This window comes from Oryza sativa, chromosome 10 (assembly GCF_034140825.1).
Source record: "Oryza sativa Japonica Group chromosome 10, ASM3414082v1".
Taxonomy (NCBI): Eukaryota; Viridiplantae; Streptophyta; class Magnoliopsida; order Poales; family Poaceae; genus Oryza; species Oryza sativa.
In genome coordinates, this window is record NC_089044.1 from 6368464 (window position 1) to 6390312 (window position 21849).

General features: G+C 42.9%; 1 protein-coding gene, 1 long non-coding RNA gene and 1 pseudogene across 2 annotated transcripts; 1 reads left to right on the plus strand and 2 right to left on the minus strand.

Moving 5' to 3' along the window:
* Positions 1-8525: 8525 nt before the first annotated feature.
* Positions 8526-9340, plus strand: LOC136353607 (uncharacterized). Its single transcript, XR_010736926.1, has 4 exons — positions 8526-8636; positions 8721-8793; positions 8888-8986; positions 9066-9340. It is a non-coding gene; the product is annotated as an uncharacterized lncRNA (long non-coding RNA).
* A 1778-nt stretch (positions 9341-11118) lies between these two features.
* Positions 11119-14182, minus strand: LOC136353502 (uncharacterized). The gene is made up of 5 exons (XM_066304501.1): positions 14153-14182; positions 12571-12783; positions 12396-12488; positions 11750-11854; positions 11119-11505 (listed from the first exon to the last, which is right to left on the minus strand). Exons 1-5 carry the CDS (start codon positions 14180-14182, stop codon positions 11119-11121), a joined length of 828 nt encoding a protein of 275 aa, XP_066160598.1.
* A 334-nt stretch (positions 14183-14516) lies between these two features.
* On the minus strand, positions 14517-18520 carry LOC136353503 (uncharacterized; annotated as a pseudogene).
* Positions 18521-21849: the final 3329 nt, after the last annotated feature.

The window sequence follows — 21849 nt, forward strand, 5'->3', positions numbered from 1 at the left end:
CATCAATATCACAGCCCAATCACAGAAATTCAAAGAAGCTCATATACATCTCAAGTTGTTGAAATACATCACAGAAGTTTCAATGTTACAAATTACAACCACTCATGGTTCAATTGACAAGTTAAACCAAATACAATTCACAAGAAAAATTGAACCATTCATTACATTCCATTCAAATACCACAATCCATCGGCAATCCAGTCCCGAAATTGGTTCATGACACGCGAGTCCAATTCGTTTGTTGGTTCGCTAGATGGAGAAGAGGTTCCACCCAATGGATCATAATTTTCATCATGGTCACAATTGTCGAACTCTGTATCAGCCATTTGACTGTCTCTAATGAAATTATGAAGTGCTATGCATGCATGGATAATTCTGCTTTGCTTTTCCTGCGAGTAGCTTGGTAAACTAAACAAAATCCTCCACTTGTTCTTCAAGACCCCAAATGACCTCTCAATGACATTCCGACACGAAGAATGGCAGTAATTAAAGTGCTCCCTTTTTCCCCTTGGCAATGTGCTTTCGTTGTACTCTTGGAAATGATATGTTATACCCTTGTATGGTGCTAGATAACCCGGCCTATTTGGGTATCCCGAGTCTACGAGATAAAACTTTCCTGGAGGTGGCTTTGGAAACTTGGCACTAAATCTAGTATGTGCATCATTGAATACCCTCATGTCATGAACCGAACCAGGCCACCCAGCAAGCACGAAAGAAAATCTCATATCGAAGTCACAGACACACATAACATTCTGACTCTTCTCCTTATGTCTATTCCTATGTTGAACAGCAGCTGAATTTGGCACCACAACTTGGATGTGAGTACCATCTATTGCTCCAATGCAATTATCCAAATATGGTGTGTACTGAGGAGAAAGCAATTTCTTATGGACTGTTGTGAATAAGGGATCTTTTGGCCTAATGATATCTTGTGCAAGTTTCAGTAGAGCGGTCAAAACTGCTTTGAACTTACTATGTACTGTTTTAAGAGACCTAACAAATCTGTCTTGGGCTTGCCTAACTGATTGGGGAGCACCTACTATCCATAAAAAAAGACCCAAACACTCCATGGAATCCATGTTGTTTGTGGACTTCAACTCATATGATTCCACAAGCACAGAATGTAACCTCTCAAAAACTGGCCTATGCATCCTAAACATGTTGTAACAAGCAGTTCTATTAGCTAATGTTCTCATAACCCAATCATGTCCAGACTCAGGTGCTACCCTTCTTGGAGCCTTATTAGAGTAAAGTTCCAAGTAATACGTACCAATCATGGCGGCAAGCATACATGCTCTTCTCCTGTCCATTTCTCTTTTCTTCAAAATATAAATGATAAGATCAATCTCATCATCACTGCTATCTTCATCAGAGATATCTTCATCACCACTGCCTTCACCATCCTGCAGGTGTGACATATGCATAGAAAGAAAGCACATCATAAATATAATATGAACAAACTTCAAGAAGAAAAGAAGGGAAGGTTTAAATAGGTCCACACATCACATGTTCATTACGTCACATCACATCAAACAAGTTGATAGTTCAACACAAAAGTAGATCATAACTAATGCAGCTAAGACACAACTAATGCAGACCAGACCCATGATATGCAGCTAAAGAAAGGGATCATCTAATACAAATTCTTCTGCTGGCACCATCTCCTCAGCCACATAAATCTTGCTTCTTTAGTGCTAATGTTCTTAAACATAACTCTGTTATGTTTGGAAGCAAACAACTGTGTGGCACAAAAGTATTCCACACTGTCTTCTGCTGCACCACACTCTACTGCCAACCTCTGACAGTTTGTCAATGACTCAGCAATTGATTCTTTCTTCTGCTCCTTTAACTTCTTGCTGTTAACAAGTTCAGTAATTAGGGTATTTGACTTATCACAATCAGAGTTGAAAGAATTGAGCAGCCCCTTCATGAGCTGCACCACTGGGCTCTTGCTTTTTTTCCCAGGACTAGAAGCTGTGGACACATCACAGCTGCTACTCCCTCTCTTCCTGCTGTTATTGCTCATGGGGCTGTTCTCATAACCATCCCCTACAGCTCTTTCCCCTCTAGCTGCCTCCCCTGCATCCCCTGCTTCTTCTTCTCCTTCCTCTTCATCTTCATCTTCAAAACCAGGGATGTATGCTGTGGAACCATCAACTGCAACTCCTTGAAATATCTCTATAAGAAAATCTAAGTACTCAGGGTTGCCATGGCGAAATTTCTTGGCGTCCCCCTTCTCCTGTATTGACACTAAATCAATATCACAGAAAACTCTAAAATCATGTAAACTAGCTATATTTTTGACAACTGCATACCTTAATTTTTTTTCCCACCAAGCATTTGATGCAATTATTTCTCCACTAGCACTTCTACCAGCTCCAGTTTGTTGGTTCAGCCACACCCAAGCACTGTAATAATTCTTTAGATGGGTGAATCTATTCTTTATCTGTTTGGTTGAATGCCTTAGGTTAGCCCTTTGGAAATATTTGGCCTTCAAATTCTGGTACCCTCTAGTTGTCCATGCTCCATTAGGACAATGCCCATCCCTTATTTCCTCACATGCTATTTCACACAATGTGTAAGTTTTTTCTTCTGTCCAATTTGCCTTGTCATACGTATTCTAGGAAAGACAAACATGATTTAACCCTAAATTAAACAATGAACAACATATACTGTAATACAAATGCTTAGATCACGGCATCCATAGCAGTATCAATATCATGAGCAACAATTGGCATATTTCGCAATAGCACAAAAGAGACATAACAGAAAGTAACCATGGGGGGTTTACCATGTGCTGACCATCAGGACCAAAGTCCTCTTCGTCTTCTTCGTTGCCGTCGTCCTCGGACACATTTGTCCCTTGGGACGACGAGGCACCGGCTCGCCGTCCTCCTCCGAAGACTCCAAAGTTGAAGGCGGGTGGCCCGCTGTGCGACATGGATGCCCCATGACCTCGGACGCCTCCTTGACCAGACGATGAGCCAGGAGGAACAAATCCTCGCATTCCCCTGCCAGATCCAGCGCCATTGGTCAACGACCTGCCACGGCCTCGTCCTCCTCCTCTCCCTCCACGACTGCTGCCACGTCCCCCTCCCGCCGCTGGAGGAGGACGTGACGGGGGGACTGTGGATCTGCTCCCTGCCCGAATCGGAGGTAACACAAGGCTACCCGGTTCAAGGATCTGTTGGTAGGAGGCGAAATCGGGGAAGGCGTCGGCCTGGGAGTTCAGATCGAGGCCCCCCGATCCCCCTCCCCCAAAATGGATGCCGGTGCCATATCCACCATATCCTGAAGACCCCTGCGAGAAGCCGTAGTCGGAGCCGTCCATGTGGCCCGTTGGAGCTTCATTTAACGACTGGGAGAAGAAATCGTGAGGATTTCCACCCGCCATTGCTGATGCGCGATTCGTGAGGCTTGCGCGAGCGGCGTCGGCTTGCACGACACCGGCGAACCAAGCGGCGGGCAGAGGACTAGCTAGCGCGTAGCTGCGGTGGGGGCTAACGCAGGACGGCGGCGAGGGCGCGGGGTTGTGAGTAGCGAGAGAGAGACGACGCGAGGAAATGGATAGGGATGGCTGGCGTGAAGGGGCAGTGGCTGGAATAGAGCCACATTTTCCCAATAGAGCCACTTTAGTCCCGGTTCTTAACCCTAACCGGGTTTAAAAAGAATTTCGAAATAGCGGGAAAAGATCTTTACTCCCGGTTGTTGAGAACAACCGGGACTAAAGATATCTTTAGTCCCGGTTGTTCTCAACAACCGAGAGTAAAGATCTTTTCTTTACTCCCGGTTGTTCTCAACAACCGGGACTAAAGATATCTTTAGTCCCGGTTGTTCTCAACAACCGGGAGTAAAGATCCGGGGGTATATATATTCCCGGTGCGCCCTCGTCTTCTTTACCAACACTTAGACGGTTTAGGCCGATCGATCTCCCTCGGCCTCTCTCCTTCGCCGCCACTGCCTAGGGCAAATCCCCGCGCCGACGCCGCCGTCGCCGTCGTCTCGAGCTACGTCCTCGCCGCCGCCTCCGCCTCCTCCGCTGCCGCCGCATCTCTGGGGTGAGAGCCGCCGCCGCCAGATCTCCCTTCATGCATCTCGATCTCTCCGATATCGATCTCTCTCCGTCGCACCGCCCGCCACGAGACGCCGCGCCACGACGACGACGCGCCACGACGACGACGCGCCACGCCGCCGCCTTCGCCGCCGCCGCATGCCAACGCCACGCCGCCGCCGCCGTCGCCACGCCGCCGCTGCCTTCGCCGCCGCGCGCGCAACGCCGCCGCCGCCACGCCACGCCGCCGCCGGCACAGCCCCGCCACGCCACGCCGCCGCCGCCGTCGCCACGCCGCCGCCGCCGCGCGCGCAATGCCGCCGCCGCCAGGCCACGCCGCCGCCGCCACGCCACGCCACGCCGCCGCCGCCACGCCACGCCGCCGCCGCCACGGCCCCGCAACGCCACGCCGCCGCCGCCGCCGCGACGCCGCCGCGCCAACCGCCGCCCCGATGCCGCCACACCGCCGTTAACGAACGAGAGCGAGAACGATCGAACGAACGAGAGCGAGAACGAACACGTCAACGTACGTTGCCGCGAGAACGTGAACGAGAACGAGAACGATCGAACGAACGAGAGCGAGAACGATCGATCGAAGACAAGCGAGAACGAGGGAACGGACGTGAATGAGAACAAACGAACGAACGTGAATATAATGAGAACGAGCGAACGAACGTGAACGAGCTAGGGAACGTGAACGAACGTTAACGTGAAATGCAATATATATATATATATATATATATATATATATATATATATATATATATATATATATATATATATATATATATATATATATATATATATATATATATATATATATATATATATATATATATATATATATATATATATATATATATATGTTACTTCGCATTTATCCTAATACATCTTTTTGTATCTTGCAGAAAAGACGTGTTGTCGGAGTCGTCCGTCAAGCCAGAGTGGAAGAGCTAGCCCTAGAAGGAATTGGAGCAGGCAAGTGACGTAATAATATAAATGATTGTTATATTTGTAATGCAATTAATTAAGATTATTAGACCTGTAATTGGACTTATCATATAAGATTGTGTTGTGTTCTAATATTATTTGAGTTTTAATATAAGATTACTTTATTTGTAATTACACTTAGTATGTAATTATTGACTACGGAAGTGGTGCGACAAGTAGCAATTGACTATTGTAGTCTTAATTAGACTTAGCATATACGCACGAAACACTTAGCATATACATGACTATTTTAGTCTTAGCATGTAATATTATTTGAGTTTTAATATAAGATTATTTTATTTGTAATTAGACTTAGTATATAATTATTTACTAGCTAGGGTTGTATAATATACGTCACCTTGACTTAGCTTATATCACGATTTGTAATTAGACTTAGCACGTAAGGTTGTGTAGGGTTCTAATGTACGACATTTACACTTAGCATACATGACTTAGATTGTTAAAACATAAATGTATCGTGACTTAGCAGATGTTTCTTGTATCAACAGATGGCTGACCGCGATGAGGAACAGATATTGTACGATACAATCGCGGAGGGAAGCAGCCAGTACTGGAATGAAGAAGAGGGGAACGAGGATCCAAACCAGTACTTGAACGAGGAAGGAAACGTGGAGAGGGATGCGGAAGGGAACCAGCAGGGGCACGTGGAAAGGGATGTGGAGGGGAACCAGGAGGAGGAGGCTAGTGATAGTCAACCCTCCGTTGGATAGAAGAGGGCACGCGGGCAACGAGGTGCAGCGAAGAAGCTTGAGGGTCGGCACATCATAACGGAAGTGCAAGAAGATGGACGTCCTAGTGCCCCGGCCGAAGCAGCCAAGAACTATGTACGTCACAGCGGTTGGGTTGTGCGGGATAACGTGCCTGTCAGTACGGTGTACTGGCGAAGAACAAGGGCACGCGGAGATCATGAGAGCTTTGTCCCAGATTCGGAGAAAGAGATGCTGTGGACCACAATGCTCGAGACATTCACCCTTCCTGCGGGTACAGAGGACAAAGTGAAAAGGTGGACTCTGAAGAAAATGGCAGAACAGTTTCAGAGCTTCAAGGGAGATCTGTACCAGAAGTATATACTGAAGGGGCAGACACCGAACTTCGACACATTCCCAAAGCTAAGGGATCACTGGGACGAGTTCGTTGCTTATAAGACAGGTGAACAAGGGCAGGCGATGATGGAAAGAAACAAAGAAAATGCCGCCAAGAAGAAGTACCATCACCACTTGGGGTCAGGAGGCTATAGCGTCGCGATGCCAAAGTGGGAGGAGATGGAGGCTAGCTTGATTGAGAGGGGTATCGAACCGGCAACAGCCAATTGGCCGGAACGATCGAAGTTCTGGTACTATGCTCACGGTGGAACGCTCAACCCAGCTGATGGCTCACTGGTCTTCGGCGATCAGATACGAGAGGCTGCACGACGACTAACAGATGCAGTGGAAGCCTCCTCTCAGGGCACGTTCCGACCAGACAGAGATAGGGACGAGCTGACACTCGCCCTGCAGACTCCAGAGCATCCAGGACGAACACGAGGGAAAGGGGTGATTCCTTGGAAGATTGGTTTCAAGGAGGACATCCACACGTACAGGAGTCGGATGAGGAGCAAGAGAGATACCGAGGCGAAGATTGCAGACCTAGAGTTCCGGGTATCGAGCTACGAACTCAACATGCAAGAGGAGGTGGCAAGGAAGGTTGATGAACGCATGGCCGCACATCGGTCCCATGATCCCCAGCCGACCATTCCTCCTGCAATGGTAAGCCCGTCAGGAAACCGTAGCAGCTGCGCCTCAACGGGGCAGGTAGGATCACAGAGCATGGACGCCATGCAAACACAGGACGAATCGACCTGTCCCGTTGATGACATCACTCAGCGGACACCATGTGAGCTGCATATTCCTTTCAAGAACTTATCAATAAAGGTAAGATTTAGCCATTCCGCTAGTTGCTGCTGATATATGTTGATTACTAATAAATAATCTCTCACAACATGAAGGTGGCGTCGGGCATGGCCATCCCAACGGACCCTTCAGGTACTTACCACTGCAGGCCGATTCCAGCAGGATACTCGAAGGTCGAAGTTGAGTTGGTCGAAGGCGCGTACGAGGACCTCGAGCTGGATTACCCTGGAGGAGACGGTGAGACGCATCTACGAGACACAAGCCATGCCATTATTCTATGGCGCAGGCGGTACATCATCCTCCCTGGTCGACAAGCGGCGTCTCGTGCACCATCTCCTCCGGCTCCGCCATCTCCTCCTCATGATCCTGCACCGTCTCCTCCTCATGCTCCGCCAGCACCGTCTCCACCTCAGGCTCCAGCATCGACTCCTCCTCAGGATCCTGCACCGACTCCTCCTCGTGCTCCTACACCTACTCCCCCGCAAGCTCCTCTTCCAGCACCTTCAAAGTCAAGGGCCCCCCCAGCTGCACCGCCTGCCCACACAAGGGCAACGAAGAAGGCGAAAGTTGACGCCGCCAAGAACAAGGACCCGGGGTACGATTGCACGCAAGAGGAGCTTGACGCTTACGTTGCATCAGAAGTCAAGAGACAATTCAAGCCTCGAAGTCCAGAAAAGAAGATTCCTATAGACCCCATTGTCAGGAACTTCTTCAGGGGTATGTCTACATCTGTCAAGGAGGCCATCAAGCTATCGGACTATGAGCGAACGCTGAAGAAAGCATCTTCTGGAAAGTCCAAACCAGTCCCTCAGCTTGGAGAGCAACCAAACCAGGAGATCGAGCCGTTGGTGACCGGTAAAGAAATGACGATAGAACAATTTATTACTGACACCGGTCTAACTACGGATCAATTGCTAGGAGTCGCACCAATCGAAAAGGCGGAAGTGAAATACATGTACGAACTCGGTAAACCGCTTGTCAAGCCTGAGCTGCTGCAGTCCCTACCCACACAAATGTACAAGTTCCATCAGCTGTACATGGAGATGAGCGCCACCGGTAGAGAGATGATCGGAGCGAGGATCAGGGACACGGACTTCTTGCAAGGAGATGACATTCTCTGGATCAATTTCACACATATCTACGAACTATACCAGCTGGACGCCGTCGACGTCTCTATTATGAGTTGCTGGATTTTGTAAGTATATCGTTCAGTTAGATTTCTTACTATACGTCTCCTTTAATTAATTAGGTCCTTGTATATAAGTAGACTATAGAAAATAATATACTCCCTTTTATCGTTGTAGAATGGAGATTCAAAGGGCCCGACGGCGGAGGGTTTTCGATACTGGATTCATCGACCCTCGGAAAGTAAACGTCGCAATGCTCGACCAATATCCACAAGAAACAGAGGACAATCTCGTCCATCTCCTGAAGGCGCAGCATTACAAGACGTTCATACTGTTGCCATACAACACAGAGTTAGTTTAATTTTACTGTCTTCCTACATACCAAATTTCATTCCCGTACGAACTTGCTAAGTGTTTCATATGTAATGCATCCCACGCACATTGCAGATTCCACTGGGTGCTTTTACTCTTCGACCTGGAGGCCTGCACCGTCAACGTATATGACTCAATGGATAAAAAAGAGTCTACGTTTGACAAGGTTTTCGAACTTATAGACAGGTACCGTCATAAGTTCCTTTGTTAATTAAGAAAATCTTGTTATGTTAATTGCTACTACGAATCATAGCTTTAAACTCCATGTAGGGCTTGGTATCGGTTCCGTCATTTGGTCCGCGGCAAATGGAGAGAAAGACTTAGGCGGAAGTTCAAATTTCCTGTGAGTACACATGCTCTGCATTTATATTTCTCCGATTCAAATACATACAAGTGTATATTAATTAGATCTCTCGTTGTTTGTCATTTATTTGTAGTGCGCAAAGCAAAAGCAGGGAAATAACTTGTGCGGCTATTACGTGTGCGAGTATTGCCACTGCCTTGCAAACCAAATCATCACCACAAGAGAGCTCGATGTACGTACAAATAAATTCAAAATTTCAGTACGTAGCGATTTCTTGTTTAATTACTAATCAATTTCATACATTCATATAGTTTATTCGCATGAGGGATAACCTGACCACACACAAGGAATTTATCACGGCGGTTCAAGAACAACTCATGGGATTCATCAACGAAGAAATCCTTGATCCCAAGGGTGAATTCTACTACGACGGAAACACAATTCACCGGTCCTTAGCTTCTGAGCTAGCAGCGAGTACTACTACGTCGAAATCGTAGCTAGCTAGGACATATAATGGATTGTAATTAATACATGACTACATATGTTTCTATATGCATGTGTACACATTTTCTATAATGTAAATATATTTTGGTCATATATATATATATCTATATACATATGCATTTGCATAACATATATATGTATAAATACATATATATTATGCATGTATATACATATAATATAATATAATATATATATATATACATATATATATGTATGCATATATATGCATGTTTTATATATATATATATATATATATATATATATATATATATATATATATATATATATATATATATATATATATATATATATATATATATATATATATATATATATAAACCATGCAGCAACAGGGCCATGAAAAAAAAAAAGGTCAGCTCGATCTTTAGTCCACGTGGTTGACTAAAGATTGCTCAGCCGGCCAAGTGGCTGAGCCATCTTTAGTCCCGGTTGGTGTTACCAACCGGGACTAAAGATCGATCTTTACTCCCGGTTATTTCAACCGGGACTAAAGATAGCGATCTTTAGTCCCGGATTGGTACTCCCGGTTTGGAAACCGGGACTAAAGGGGGGTTACGAACCGGGACTACAAAGGGTTTCTCCACCAGTGGTAGTACCGTTTTTGGATATGATGATGGAATAGGCTAAGGTCATGAGCTGGGATTTTCACATGCACAAAATTGGGCTTGAAGTATATGTACATCGCATCATACTATCGTCGACAATAGAAACTTATATGTCTGGGTCTTATTTGTATGTTGTTTCTTCGGAGGGGGGGTGCCAATCATATATGAGAAGGGTTTTTTTATATACAGATTCGGGCCCTCCTCAAAATAATAACCCTACACATCAGACGAGGGGCCTATTGCTTTGTTGATATATGAAAAAACACTAGTCTCATCGGGAATTATGATCAAATAGTGGTCAAACGTATGGAAGTTGGCCCCCCCATGGGCTCTTGGCGGCACTACAAGAGGTGTGTGGCTTTTTGACATTTTATTATGTCATAATATGTGAAATTTATGTCAAAAATTACAATTTGTGACAAACAGTTGACGTAATTTCAAACGTCAAAAAGCCACCGTCATAAATTTAGTATGTGACGTTTGTACATCTATTGTCACAAGCATATGACATTGCTTTATTGTCACAAAATCCTGGGGCTTGCCACGTGGCAGCTGACTTGGCAGTTGACATGGTTGAAAAAAAAACGTCACAAAATAAGATTCGGCCTGCTAAAGCCCATGTAGCTCATGGGCCACAAATATTTTTTTTCTGGGGTTGTTTCTAGTTGGCCCAGCATATTATTTGCTTCTTTTTAATGAGTGCAGCCTGTACAAATTTTCAGCCCACACCAATTCGGCCCATATGATTTTTCTAGCCCGCACAATTCAGCCCATATGATTTTTCCAGCCCCTACAATTTAGCCCATATATTTTTCCAGCCCATATAAATTTTTCAGCCCACATAACTCAACTAATTTTTTTAGCCCATACAATTCAGCCCAGATACAATATTTCAGCACATACGAAATCAGATTCAAATGAATTAACATTCCATAAATGATTGTAATGTCACATGCATTTCACATTCCACAAGTCTTAAAATTCAATATCAGTACATCTATCCACTAATTCAATACATATCCAAAGTATCAAATTTCATCTTCCTGCTACATTGAGAGCAACAACAGCATATCTGCAATAGCTTCACAGCAGCAGCAGCGCAATGGCCAAAAGCACAGCAGCAACAGCACAACGGCCAGAAGCACAGCAGCACCAAAATAACATCCCACAATCACAATGGTTGCAAGTTCAGTGTTACCAAAATATCATCTGGAACCTAATTGAGTATGAGAGCTTACTGCTGAGCATCTGATGATGCAAACTTGCTGCCAAACAAGGAGCGAAGGAAGCTTTGGATTTCACTTCCTTGCTGCCTCAGCTTCTCAGTTTCTTCTTCATTCTTCCTTGCTGCCTCTTTCTGGTCCTCTAATTGCTTCTGTAGATCAGCTATCTGCAATTGCATTCCGGCTGATCCCATCTTCTCAGCATGCAATTCACTCTCTAGCTCACATACACGATCATTCATTGCAGCAGCTTTGGCATTTTTCTTCATCTCTGTGGACTGCATGCCAACATTGCGAAGAAAAGTTGATTTTGGCAGAACATGAGCTACAGCTTCAACAGGAGTCTTTGGATCTTTGCCTTCTTCTGTTGGTTGAGCAACATAGGCCTCCATTTGAGCCTAGCAACAATAAAACCAAAAAAAAAATCAGATTTTCTATGCTAGTTATGTATGTGTACCCAGAACAATATATGTGTAATGATGTCCATATAGAAATGCAACCTAGTGGAAGAAATGAAATGATTGGAATAAAACCTTCTATGATAGTGTCCGGAATATATATAGGTATTATCTGATGTCCATATGGAGATATGTAGTAATCTGTTGTGTTGTTCATAGTAACCAGATAGGGAAAGGTACTCACAATGGCATCCTTTGCGTTCTCATTAAAACCTGACTTGCTACTGCAGTGGGTGTCCTTGAAAATATCAATCGCAGTTGGTGGCACATCCTTAAATTTGGTTTGCTTCTGAAATTACATACAAATAGAAAAGTAAATAACTAAAAGCATATTTTTTTAAAAGAAGTTAACTAAAAGCATGTGAAAAGTTAAATGAATAGTAGCAGCTCAAAAATCCAATTTAATGCCCTTAGTCTAGAGATGAATGAGCAAACCATTATTGACAATGAACACATCATTTATGGAGGGCAACAGCTGCAGGCGACAAAAGCTGGCTGCACTATTGTCGCCAAGCTGAACAATAGCAGCCACTTATGACCAAAACAAGGAAAACATAGAACACCAAACTGTTGTCTACTTTTCTGAAATATTGTCTAAAATCACCCACATGCAGGACCTTGTTGGCTGGGATAAAATCACCCATATCCTGAATATGGGTGATTTTAGCCGAGACGCCACCAAAGCACAATTCTGTAAATTAGACAATAGTTCTGAATATTCAACCCACTCAAGACACATACAAGCTGCTAGTGGACATTCTGGACATATACAAGCTCCTATATCAACTAAAAATCACAAAAGTTTGTAGAGATGCAACGGTTTATCTTACCATGACATAGCATTGTGCAACATAGCTCCGAGATCCTGTCATCTGGTGGTATTGAACTAACTCACGGCTATCTTTGTTTTTTATACATTTTTCCTATAGAAAGACAAACATTACTGGACAGACAATTCATATTCTGTAAGGCAACATTTATGATAGATATTAAGGAAAGATATACCTTATGCTTTGGGGTAGACCACATGTCCACGAGTTGTTTCCACTCATTGTCAGTCATAGAGCTTAGCGGTGAAGTTGTTCTAACTTCATTTGCTGGTATACCATTGAAATATTTCTTCTTTAGCCTGTATCTCATCTGCCGCTGTCCATTTTTGAGCAAATCAGAAAATGCAGCTATCACTGGATCAGCATCTGCGTTGATTGTGAATTGACTCTGGACAAGAGCATGAACATATCATTAAATAGCATTCAAATGATACCCTGGGAGTGTGCAGCAACAGCGAGCAACAAGCAGCATAAACAAGTGTCAACTCTAGATTATGCAGCACTATATTGAACCAAGGACTCTAAAATAATTCTATTTGCAAGGTCACAATGCAGGACATATTTTTATTTTCAAGTCGTACAGAACATTCTTGGTGGATTTTGGATCGAGGTGATGATAAATGCACATATGTTGTTTTAGGAGCTATAACATAACAAGCTAAGTTCCTAATTGGCAATGATCTAAGCCAGTTTATGTTGCAGAATTGAAGTTCAGGTTATCATGAATGCACAAAAGGTTAAGCTTTCCTTTACAGAGATGACCAAACCTCTATCACTAAAATTTTGTTTAATCCTTATTATGGAATCTCCTTAGACAAATTTATATAGCACAACTAACGTTTAGTTGTCATAAATGCACAAAAGTTAAAAGCCAATTTATGTTGCAGAACTGAAGTTCATGTTATCATGAATGCAGAAAATGTTAAGCTTGCCTTTTTAAAGATGGCTAAACCTCTGTCCTGAAAACTTTGTTTAATCCTCTCCATAGGCCAGTTTATATAACGTAGTTAAAGTTTAGTTTTCTTAGAAGCACAAATTTTAAGCTTGCTCTAAGAGTATTTAGAGATGGGCAAACATGTGTCCTGGAAATTCTGTCTAATGCTTTATGGAAACCCTGTTTTTCTTTGCTCCTTGCTACATAATAATAGGTATTCAGAAACTAAGGAGCAGTTGGAGTGGTAGATATGACAAAAAGGTCATTTTGCTACAAAAATGGAAGTTCAAATTGTTGACATTTTGATAGCTAAGCGTGCGATTGATCCCGCTTCAATCCTTCTCCGATGGGAAAATCTCTATCTTTACTATTATAAAAATTGAAGATGTTTTTGCCGGTACTTTGGTACGTCATCCGTATACGAGCCCAGTTTTTATGTTCGTTTGCTTTTGGAAATCCAGATCCGTATTTGAGTTGGGTTTTAAGTACGTCATCCGCCGCTTGCCGCCGCCCACCACCGTCGAGTCCTCCTGCAACCTTATGGCGAGGGAGAGGGAGGGGCGGAGGGGGAGAGGCGCCGCCGGTGAGGGAACAGGGAGGACGGAGACGGAGCAGCGGAGGGGGAGAGGCAGTTCGCGGTGGGGAAGGGAAAAAGAGCTGCTGATCAAAATGAACAGCTCAGATTGATCCAGCATCAGGCCGACCTCCCTCTCGTCCCTCTAGGAGCACTAGGAGCCTCCTCCCGTGCACCTATGGAGGCCGCCATCACCAGATCTGGCATCGAGGGAGGCCGCCGTCACCAGATCCTGTCGGCCCCGCGTACCTCAGGTGATCCCCTCAACGGTGAAGGCATGGTCGAGCTTGTCCATGGCACATGGAGTGGGCGAGCTCCACGGCGGCAATGAAGTTGTGGCCGGCGTGATCGAAGATGTTGAAGATTAAGGAGAGAGAAAAACTACTCAGGTGGCTGATTTCCTCATCCAAAAATTAATGACAAGACAATTCGCAACCGGTTGCAAGAGGATCTCATCGAACATTTGTGGCAACGTCATGGAGACCAATATTAGTGGGTGGATACCTATATTATTTGTTAGTCAACAATGTTATTTTTATTAAATTTCAGAAAACTCTTATTATTGGGATTGTAATAATTTGAGATTCATATATACTTTTTAATTAGTTCTATATTATATTATTAGAGCATCATACAGCATCAGCTGCATCTGTAGCAGCAAAATAGCAGCAGCCACAAAACAGTAGCAGCTGCAGCAAAATAGCTGTATCTGCAAGTTTTCAGTAGCAGCAACAATTTCAACAGCATCTCAGCAGTACCAGCAGCAATTTCAGCAGCATTCGCAGCAAACCAGCAATTTCAGCAGCAAAACAGCATCAGCAACACAGCAGCTGCAGCACAGCAGCACGGCAACACAGCAGCAGGAGCAACACAGCAGCTGCAGCTGCAGCAACACAGCAGCTGCAGTAACAGCAGCAAAACAGTAGTACCAGCAACACAGCAGCATCACACAACATCAGCATCAATTGCAGGACAGGCTATTTAAACAAAATAATCCACGTAGTCCAAGTCATCATTCATCGACAACTAAATTGAAACCACAACTAAATCTACTCATAATCGCTATCATCGTCATCTTCTAGAGGGAATGTTGGACCTTCATTATCACTCACATATTGCCATCCAGTTTCATCTTCACTGTCGCCCGACTCATCTTGTTGCCCTTCCGCTTCTCTTTGTATACGGAGGTCATCAACTACACTAGCATCAACACGAAAACCACCTTCACTAACTGGCTGGTCATTTTCTAGACATCCTTCAGTAAGTTGAACATGCACACCTTCACAATCATTGTCTTGGTAGGACAATACCACAGCATTGGGTATATCCTCATTGTCATTTTCAGCCACACTCCACAAGTGTCTATGTGAAAATTTTTGAACAACTCGCCATTTCTCATGATACTTGGTGTCTAACAAATAAAATACCTTTGTTGCTTGTGTTGCTAGAATAAATGGATCATCTTTGTACCACAAGCTGCCATGGTTTATGCTTTTGAAGAACCCATCTTCCTTCATTCGGAACTTCTTTCCATGAGTGTCAAACCAATCACATCGAAATAGAACCACCGTCCTATCGCCACTTGAATCTGCATTGTATCTAAGCTCAATTATTTCTTTCAAGGAACCATAGAAGTCAATTTCCTGGTTGTCATGTGTACCCTCAACCATAATTCCGCTATTTTATGTTCTTCTATTTTTCTCACGGTCTACATTGTGGAATCGAACACCGTTAACAAGACATGCTGAATAAATTCGAACTCGCAGATCAGGCTCACATGACAGCGCAAATAGCTCATCATTTATGTCTTGTCTATCCACGTAACGAAGTTTTGTAATCTGCACAAAAAAATAATTGACATAAAAAGTTTGCTTCTTAAACCAGGAAGAAAATGATGAAATAAAGTAATAGAGATCAAACTCACGTGCTTCTTAAACCAGCGAGAAAATTGCTTCTCAAGGGTTTTTTGAACATTAGGACATCCTTCATTCTCCAACTCTTTCTTATATATCCTAAAAATGATAGTTAATTCAAACATTAGGGCTAATAAGTAAGATCCAAGAAACAATGAAAATAGTAGATGCGATGACATACTCAATATATGGCTCAACCTCCAGACAATTGTTTAGCACGAACCAAACCATTTTTTCATAATCATGTTCAAGATATGTAAGACTTGGTGCTCCAAGAAGATCAACTCCATGCTGGAAAACAGATAGGTCTTTTTTCACAATAGCAACACGCTCTCTATTTCTGCCCTCCCGATTGTGTCGTGTCTCAACATCATCACCAAAGTACTTCGAGCAAATAGTCAAACACTCAGCAGCAACATATGCTTCTGCAATGGACCCTTCAAGCCTTGCCATGTTCCTCACAAACCGTTTCAATGTTAATAACCTTCTTTCTATTGGGTACATCCATCCATATTGTACTGGACCTCTAAGAATTGCCTCTTCAGGTAAATGGACAGCCAGGTGTAGCATCACATCAAAGAAAGAAGGAGGAAATATTTTCTCAAGCTTGCACAGAATGATTGGGACGTTAGCTTTCAATCTTTCCAGCACATCTAAGTTCAAAGTTTTTGCACATAGTTGCTGAAAAAAATTACCTAATTCAGCAAGTGCTTCGTTTATGTCCTTGGGCATGATTCCTCGTACAGCAGCAGGTATAATCCTTTGAAGAAGAATATGACAATCATGAGTTTTCAATCCTTGGAGGTTGCATCCATCTGCAGTAACACATGTTGCTAAGTTGGAAGCATATCCATTTGGAAATTTTACACTCTTCAAAAAATCACAAAAATCAGCCTTCTGTGTTTTAGTCATTGTGTAAGGGGCATGAGGAGCACTATATGAATCTCCATCACGGATCAAGTGTAAATGCTTCCTAATACCCATATCTTCCAAATCAAGCCTAGAATTTGTACTGTCCTTTGACTTCCCAGCTATGCCTAGAAATGTACCAAGGATGTACTCACATATATTTTTCTCAATGTGCATCACATCAAGATTATGCCGCAGCTTCAAACTCGACCAATACGGCAAATCCCACAAACATGACCTTCGCTTCCAACATTGGCCCTCTTCGTCCCGCTTTCTTTTTTTGCTTTCAGGATGCTTTCCTGGTCTAACATCCTTGACCCTCTCCAGTTGCTCCATCAGCTCATCCGTGGTAAATTTCTCTGGCTTCTCACAGTTTTCAACATTACCATCAAACACCTTGCTTCTCCTCCATGGATGGTCCCTAGCAAGGAAACGCCGATGGCCAATGTAACATATCTTATTCCTTATCCTTTTGGAGCAAGCGTTTTTATCACAATGCACACATGCATAATAACCTCTTGTGACTCTACCTGATAATGTGCTCAAACCAGGATAATCATGAATGCACCATATTACAGCAGCATGTAGATCAAACTTCTTCTTAGTAAGTACATCAACAGTAGGGACACCTTTCCAAAGCTCTAGCAGCTCCTCAATAAGTGGCTCCAAGAAAACATCAATGTCCTTTCCTGGGCATTCTCGACCAGGGATAAGCAGGCCCATGATAAAGTTTGATTGCTCTACACATTCCCATGGAGGAAAATTGTACGGGATAAGAAACACTGGCCACATGCTATACGAGAAGCTCATTTTACCAAATGGATTGAAACCATCAGTAGCAAGGCCAAGTCTGATGTTCCTTGCATCTTCTGCAAACCACCCATACTTTCTGTCAAAGTCTTTCCATGACTCGCCATCAGCTGGATGGCTGAGCTCATTCTCCACTGGCTTCCTCTTCAACTTATGCCATTGCACCTCCTCTGCCGTTCTTTTGGAAGAAAAAATTCTCTTCAGCCTAGGAATCAATGGAAAATGTCGCAAAACCTTCTCAGGAATCTTCTTCCTTCCACCATTGTCTTTCCATCTTGATGCACCACAAACCGGACAAACATATTTTTTTTTCTAAATTCTTCCTAAATAGAACACAATTATTTGGGCACACATGGATTGAATTATATCCGAGCCCCAATGCACGGATAAGTCGCTTTGCTTCCTCGTATGATGCAGGAATAGAGCAATTTGGGAATGATGATGACAACAACTTCAGCAACACTGTGAATGCAACATTAGAAATTCGGTAAAATGACTTGATATGAAGTAACTTCACCACAAAAGAAAACCTTGTGCAAGGACCACCAGGGTACAGTTCTTGTTTCATCTCTTCCAATAGAATTGCAAACATAGACTTTTTCCCTTGACCTTCTTCTTCAGCTGTGTACAACTCCTCTACCATACCATGAATTCCATCATCAGGGTCATCTTCCTCATCCACATTCATGTCAAAATCCTCATTGAGACTAGTATCCTCATCAACATGGTCATCAATTTCATGTGGTACAACCTTCAATGGTTCTCCATGATGTATCCATCTAGTGTAAGTAGTAGCCATCCCATGAATATGCAAGTGATCATGCACCCGTCCTTTAAATTGGGGAACCCGATTCAAACACCGACGGCATGGGCACAACATCTCTTCATCGTCGCCAAATCTCTCAGAAAGAAAGGTCATGAATTCATTCACCCCATCCATGTATTCATTGCTGAACCTCTTACTGTTGATCCAAGATCTATCCATCTGTACAAAATCATGAGATACACTTGCTCAAAAAAATTTACATATATATGATACTTGACCAAAATTATTAAGCATGTGACATGTCATCATTTATATGCAATCTGTACACAATAGTTGAGCATTGTTTTATCTCCAATAATGGGTCAAATAAATTTACACGAATCTTTTTTATCCAGGTAACACATACTCTTTATATATTTCTTGCTAACAAACAAACACTAGGATACAAATTGGTATTACCATGAACTATTGTCCTATGATTGGCGCAAATCAGTAAGCAACTACTACTAAGCACTGAGATGCAAGACTGTACCTTTCTTGCAGGCTAGCACTCTGAGGAGAACAAATCAAGGATGCTCCGCTGCTTGACGGAGATTAGCCCCAGCCACGTTGCTGGGAACGCCGGACGGCCTGCTCACTAAGCCGCTCCGCTGCCGCGCGCTGCTCCGCTCGTGGCTGGCCGCGGGCATCACCGTCGGCCACTTGACGCGCCTCTCTGCCCGCCCAGTGCGCCGCTGGCTGCGCCTCTTCGCCTGCCCCGCGCACCGCTCCCCACGCTTCTCTAGCGTGCCGCTAGATCCGCCGCTGCCAGCGCCCGCCAAACCGCTGCCCCACGCTCCGGTGAGGACCCCGGCAGACCCCTCAAAACTGCGCTCAACGAGTAGGAGCACCACGGCGCTCCGGTGATGCTCGCGACGATGACGGAGGAGCCGCACAGCGGCGGTGGAGGCGGAGATTGGAGTCGCAAGGAGAGGACTGCGGTATGGGCTCAAGTAGGAAGGTTGACGACCTGTTAGGTTAGTTTCTTTAGAGGATATAAACATGATATATAAAATAATATGCAACATCTAACAAACAAATCATTTGTAGCTTAGTGGTTTGCACACCGCCCTTGAAACAGAAGGTTGTGGGTTCGACTCCCATGGCCAACATTTTTTTAAGAAATTTTGCTGAGTAACGGGTTGGCCCATTTTGAAATTTTGCTGAGTAACGGGTTGGCCCATTTCGGGACGCTACTGTTGGGCTAGCACCAGGTTGGCTCATCTGTGGGTGCAGATAGGCGGTTCATTACACACAATAGATTGCCTGTTTAGTCTTCTATAGGTGGCCCAATTAGAATGGAAAAACATATTATTAAAAGAAAAAATGAAAATAAAATCTGATGTGGCAGTAAGGCTTGCCTACATGGACAAAAGTATTTAAAATAATACAATAAATAATTTGTGACACACAAATAGGTCTTATGACATACTAAATATTGTCACTGGATGACATTAGACTAGCTATATGACATTTATTGTGACACACAACTTTTTATTGTCATTAAGTTGAAATGCCTGAAATAAAATGTCATAAATTATATGATATAGTGACATTATGACATGTGTCATATTAAATACATCAAAAAGTCACACATATCTTGTAGTGCGGATCGATGGCTTGATCTCGATGGGGCTTGGTTGATTGTTGTGTTATTGTGTTCCGTGTGTTTCTCTCTCTCTGTCCTTGCTAGGTATTTGTAATCCTAGGTCTTCTCGTATCCTAAAGGACTCCCAGAGGTATGATTGGTAGTTTTCTAATTTTTTAACAAGAAAACAACAGGAGAGGCTTCTACCGCACTGGATTAAATAACCCTAAACCCTAGCCCCAAACCCTATTTGAGTCCTGCTCGAGTCCAATTGGGTCTCCTACAGTTTTCCTGAAGTAAGTCTTGGTTTCTTTGCATGACCGAAATGCAATATTTTATGGGAGTAGCCTTCCCATAGACGTACATGTATTCTATATGGATGTCTGGTGTTTCCCTATGTGCTAGGGGTATACCATATTTTCTACACCACGAGTAACCCTTGAATCTTGTTTTAAACACCCCTAGATGGTGTTTAATTTTTAGATTACGTGGCTTAATCTAGTTTTGAGAAAGATTATTCTTTTCAGTAATGTAGATACCTTGACACTCATCTATCTATGCAATATGAATAAAATTCTAAAGCAAGTCTTTTCCCTTCCTATGCCAATATTGCATCTTATGGTAAAAACACACAAGAACCATTAATGTATGGACAAAGCTAGTCTAGAGCTCACGTATTGAAGATGGAGAAAAGTGAGGAAATAAGGATTGAAAAGGGAATAATAGAAAGGACATATTTTATAATTTCATTCTGTGTTTACGACAAATAATCAATAGATATTAAAATTGATGAAATATCGATACTATGTAATGAGTAAATTATGTAATGAGTAAATTGGTCAAGCCTCCTCTCATACTATAGTTGTTATTTTTAAAGACACCTACAGTATCATATATCTGACTTATATTGAGAAAAACAAGATCCAATAAAGAAAAGACTGGATCAAAAGAGAAAATTACAATTAAATTTGACAAAGCATTCCTCTCTACCACATCCATATATCGGAAACCATGGGCAATATATGTTGTTCCACATCTCTGCCGATCCAGTCATTGGTGGAAGAGATGATAATTAATAGACAAACCAAGCAAAACGTAGATGAAACCAATTGAACCGTGTCTTTTATAGATCGCAATAGTTTTCTAAACCGAAGAATGGATCCATAAAACGGCTAAAGGTGAGGCTGTCCCGAGCTTGAACCAGATTAAAGCCCTTCATTAGTGCTGGATGGGTCACAGTTAAAGGAGAGAAGGACAGAGATGGATCTTTTCCGCCTGTTGCGCCACTTACCATGGCTGTTGTAGGCTTGTCAGGGCAACCCGGAGAGTGTTTGGATGTTTACCCTTTGTACGGTGACGGGCGTAGGATTTTATAAATGGAGGTTTGATAAACTAAACTATTTATAAAACAATAAATATCTCATTATCATACAATATTATAAAAAAATAATACTCTCTTCTTCCCAAAATATAAGAACCTAGAACCGGATGTGACATTTCCTAGAACTACGAATCTGGACAGGCTGTCTGTCCAGATTGCAGGTAATAGTGTTGGCTCTAACAATATTATTACCGAAAATAAAGAAGAACGAGAAAACAAGAAAAAAAATAAAACAACGAAATAATATATGATTAAAGTTTTAGCTTTACACCGTATTACAATGAAGAACAGATTTAATAATATTAGTATATTATCGATTAATATGAGTATATACCATGCTATGGATGCAAGCAACTTTTCTCCGTGTGTTTAGGCTAGTGACCAACCTCCCTTTTTTCTAACCTTTTCTCATTCTCTTAACATGTTTATGTAAGAAATGTTTTGTTTTGAATGAAATAAAGAAACGACTTTAGAGAGAATTGATTTTATGTCACTGACTTTCTTCCCATTCTATAATATGTCACTGAGTTTGTCAAGTTT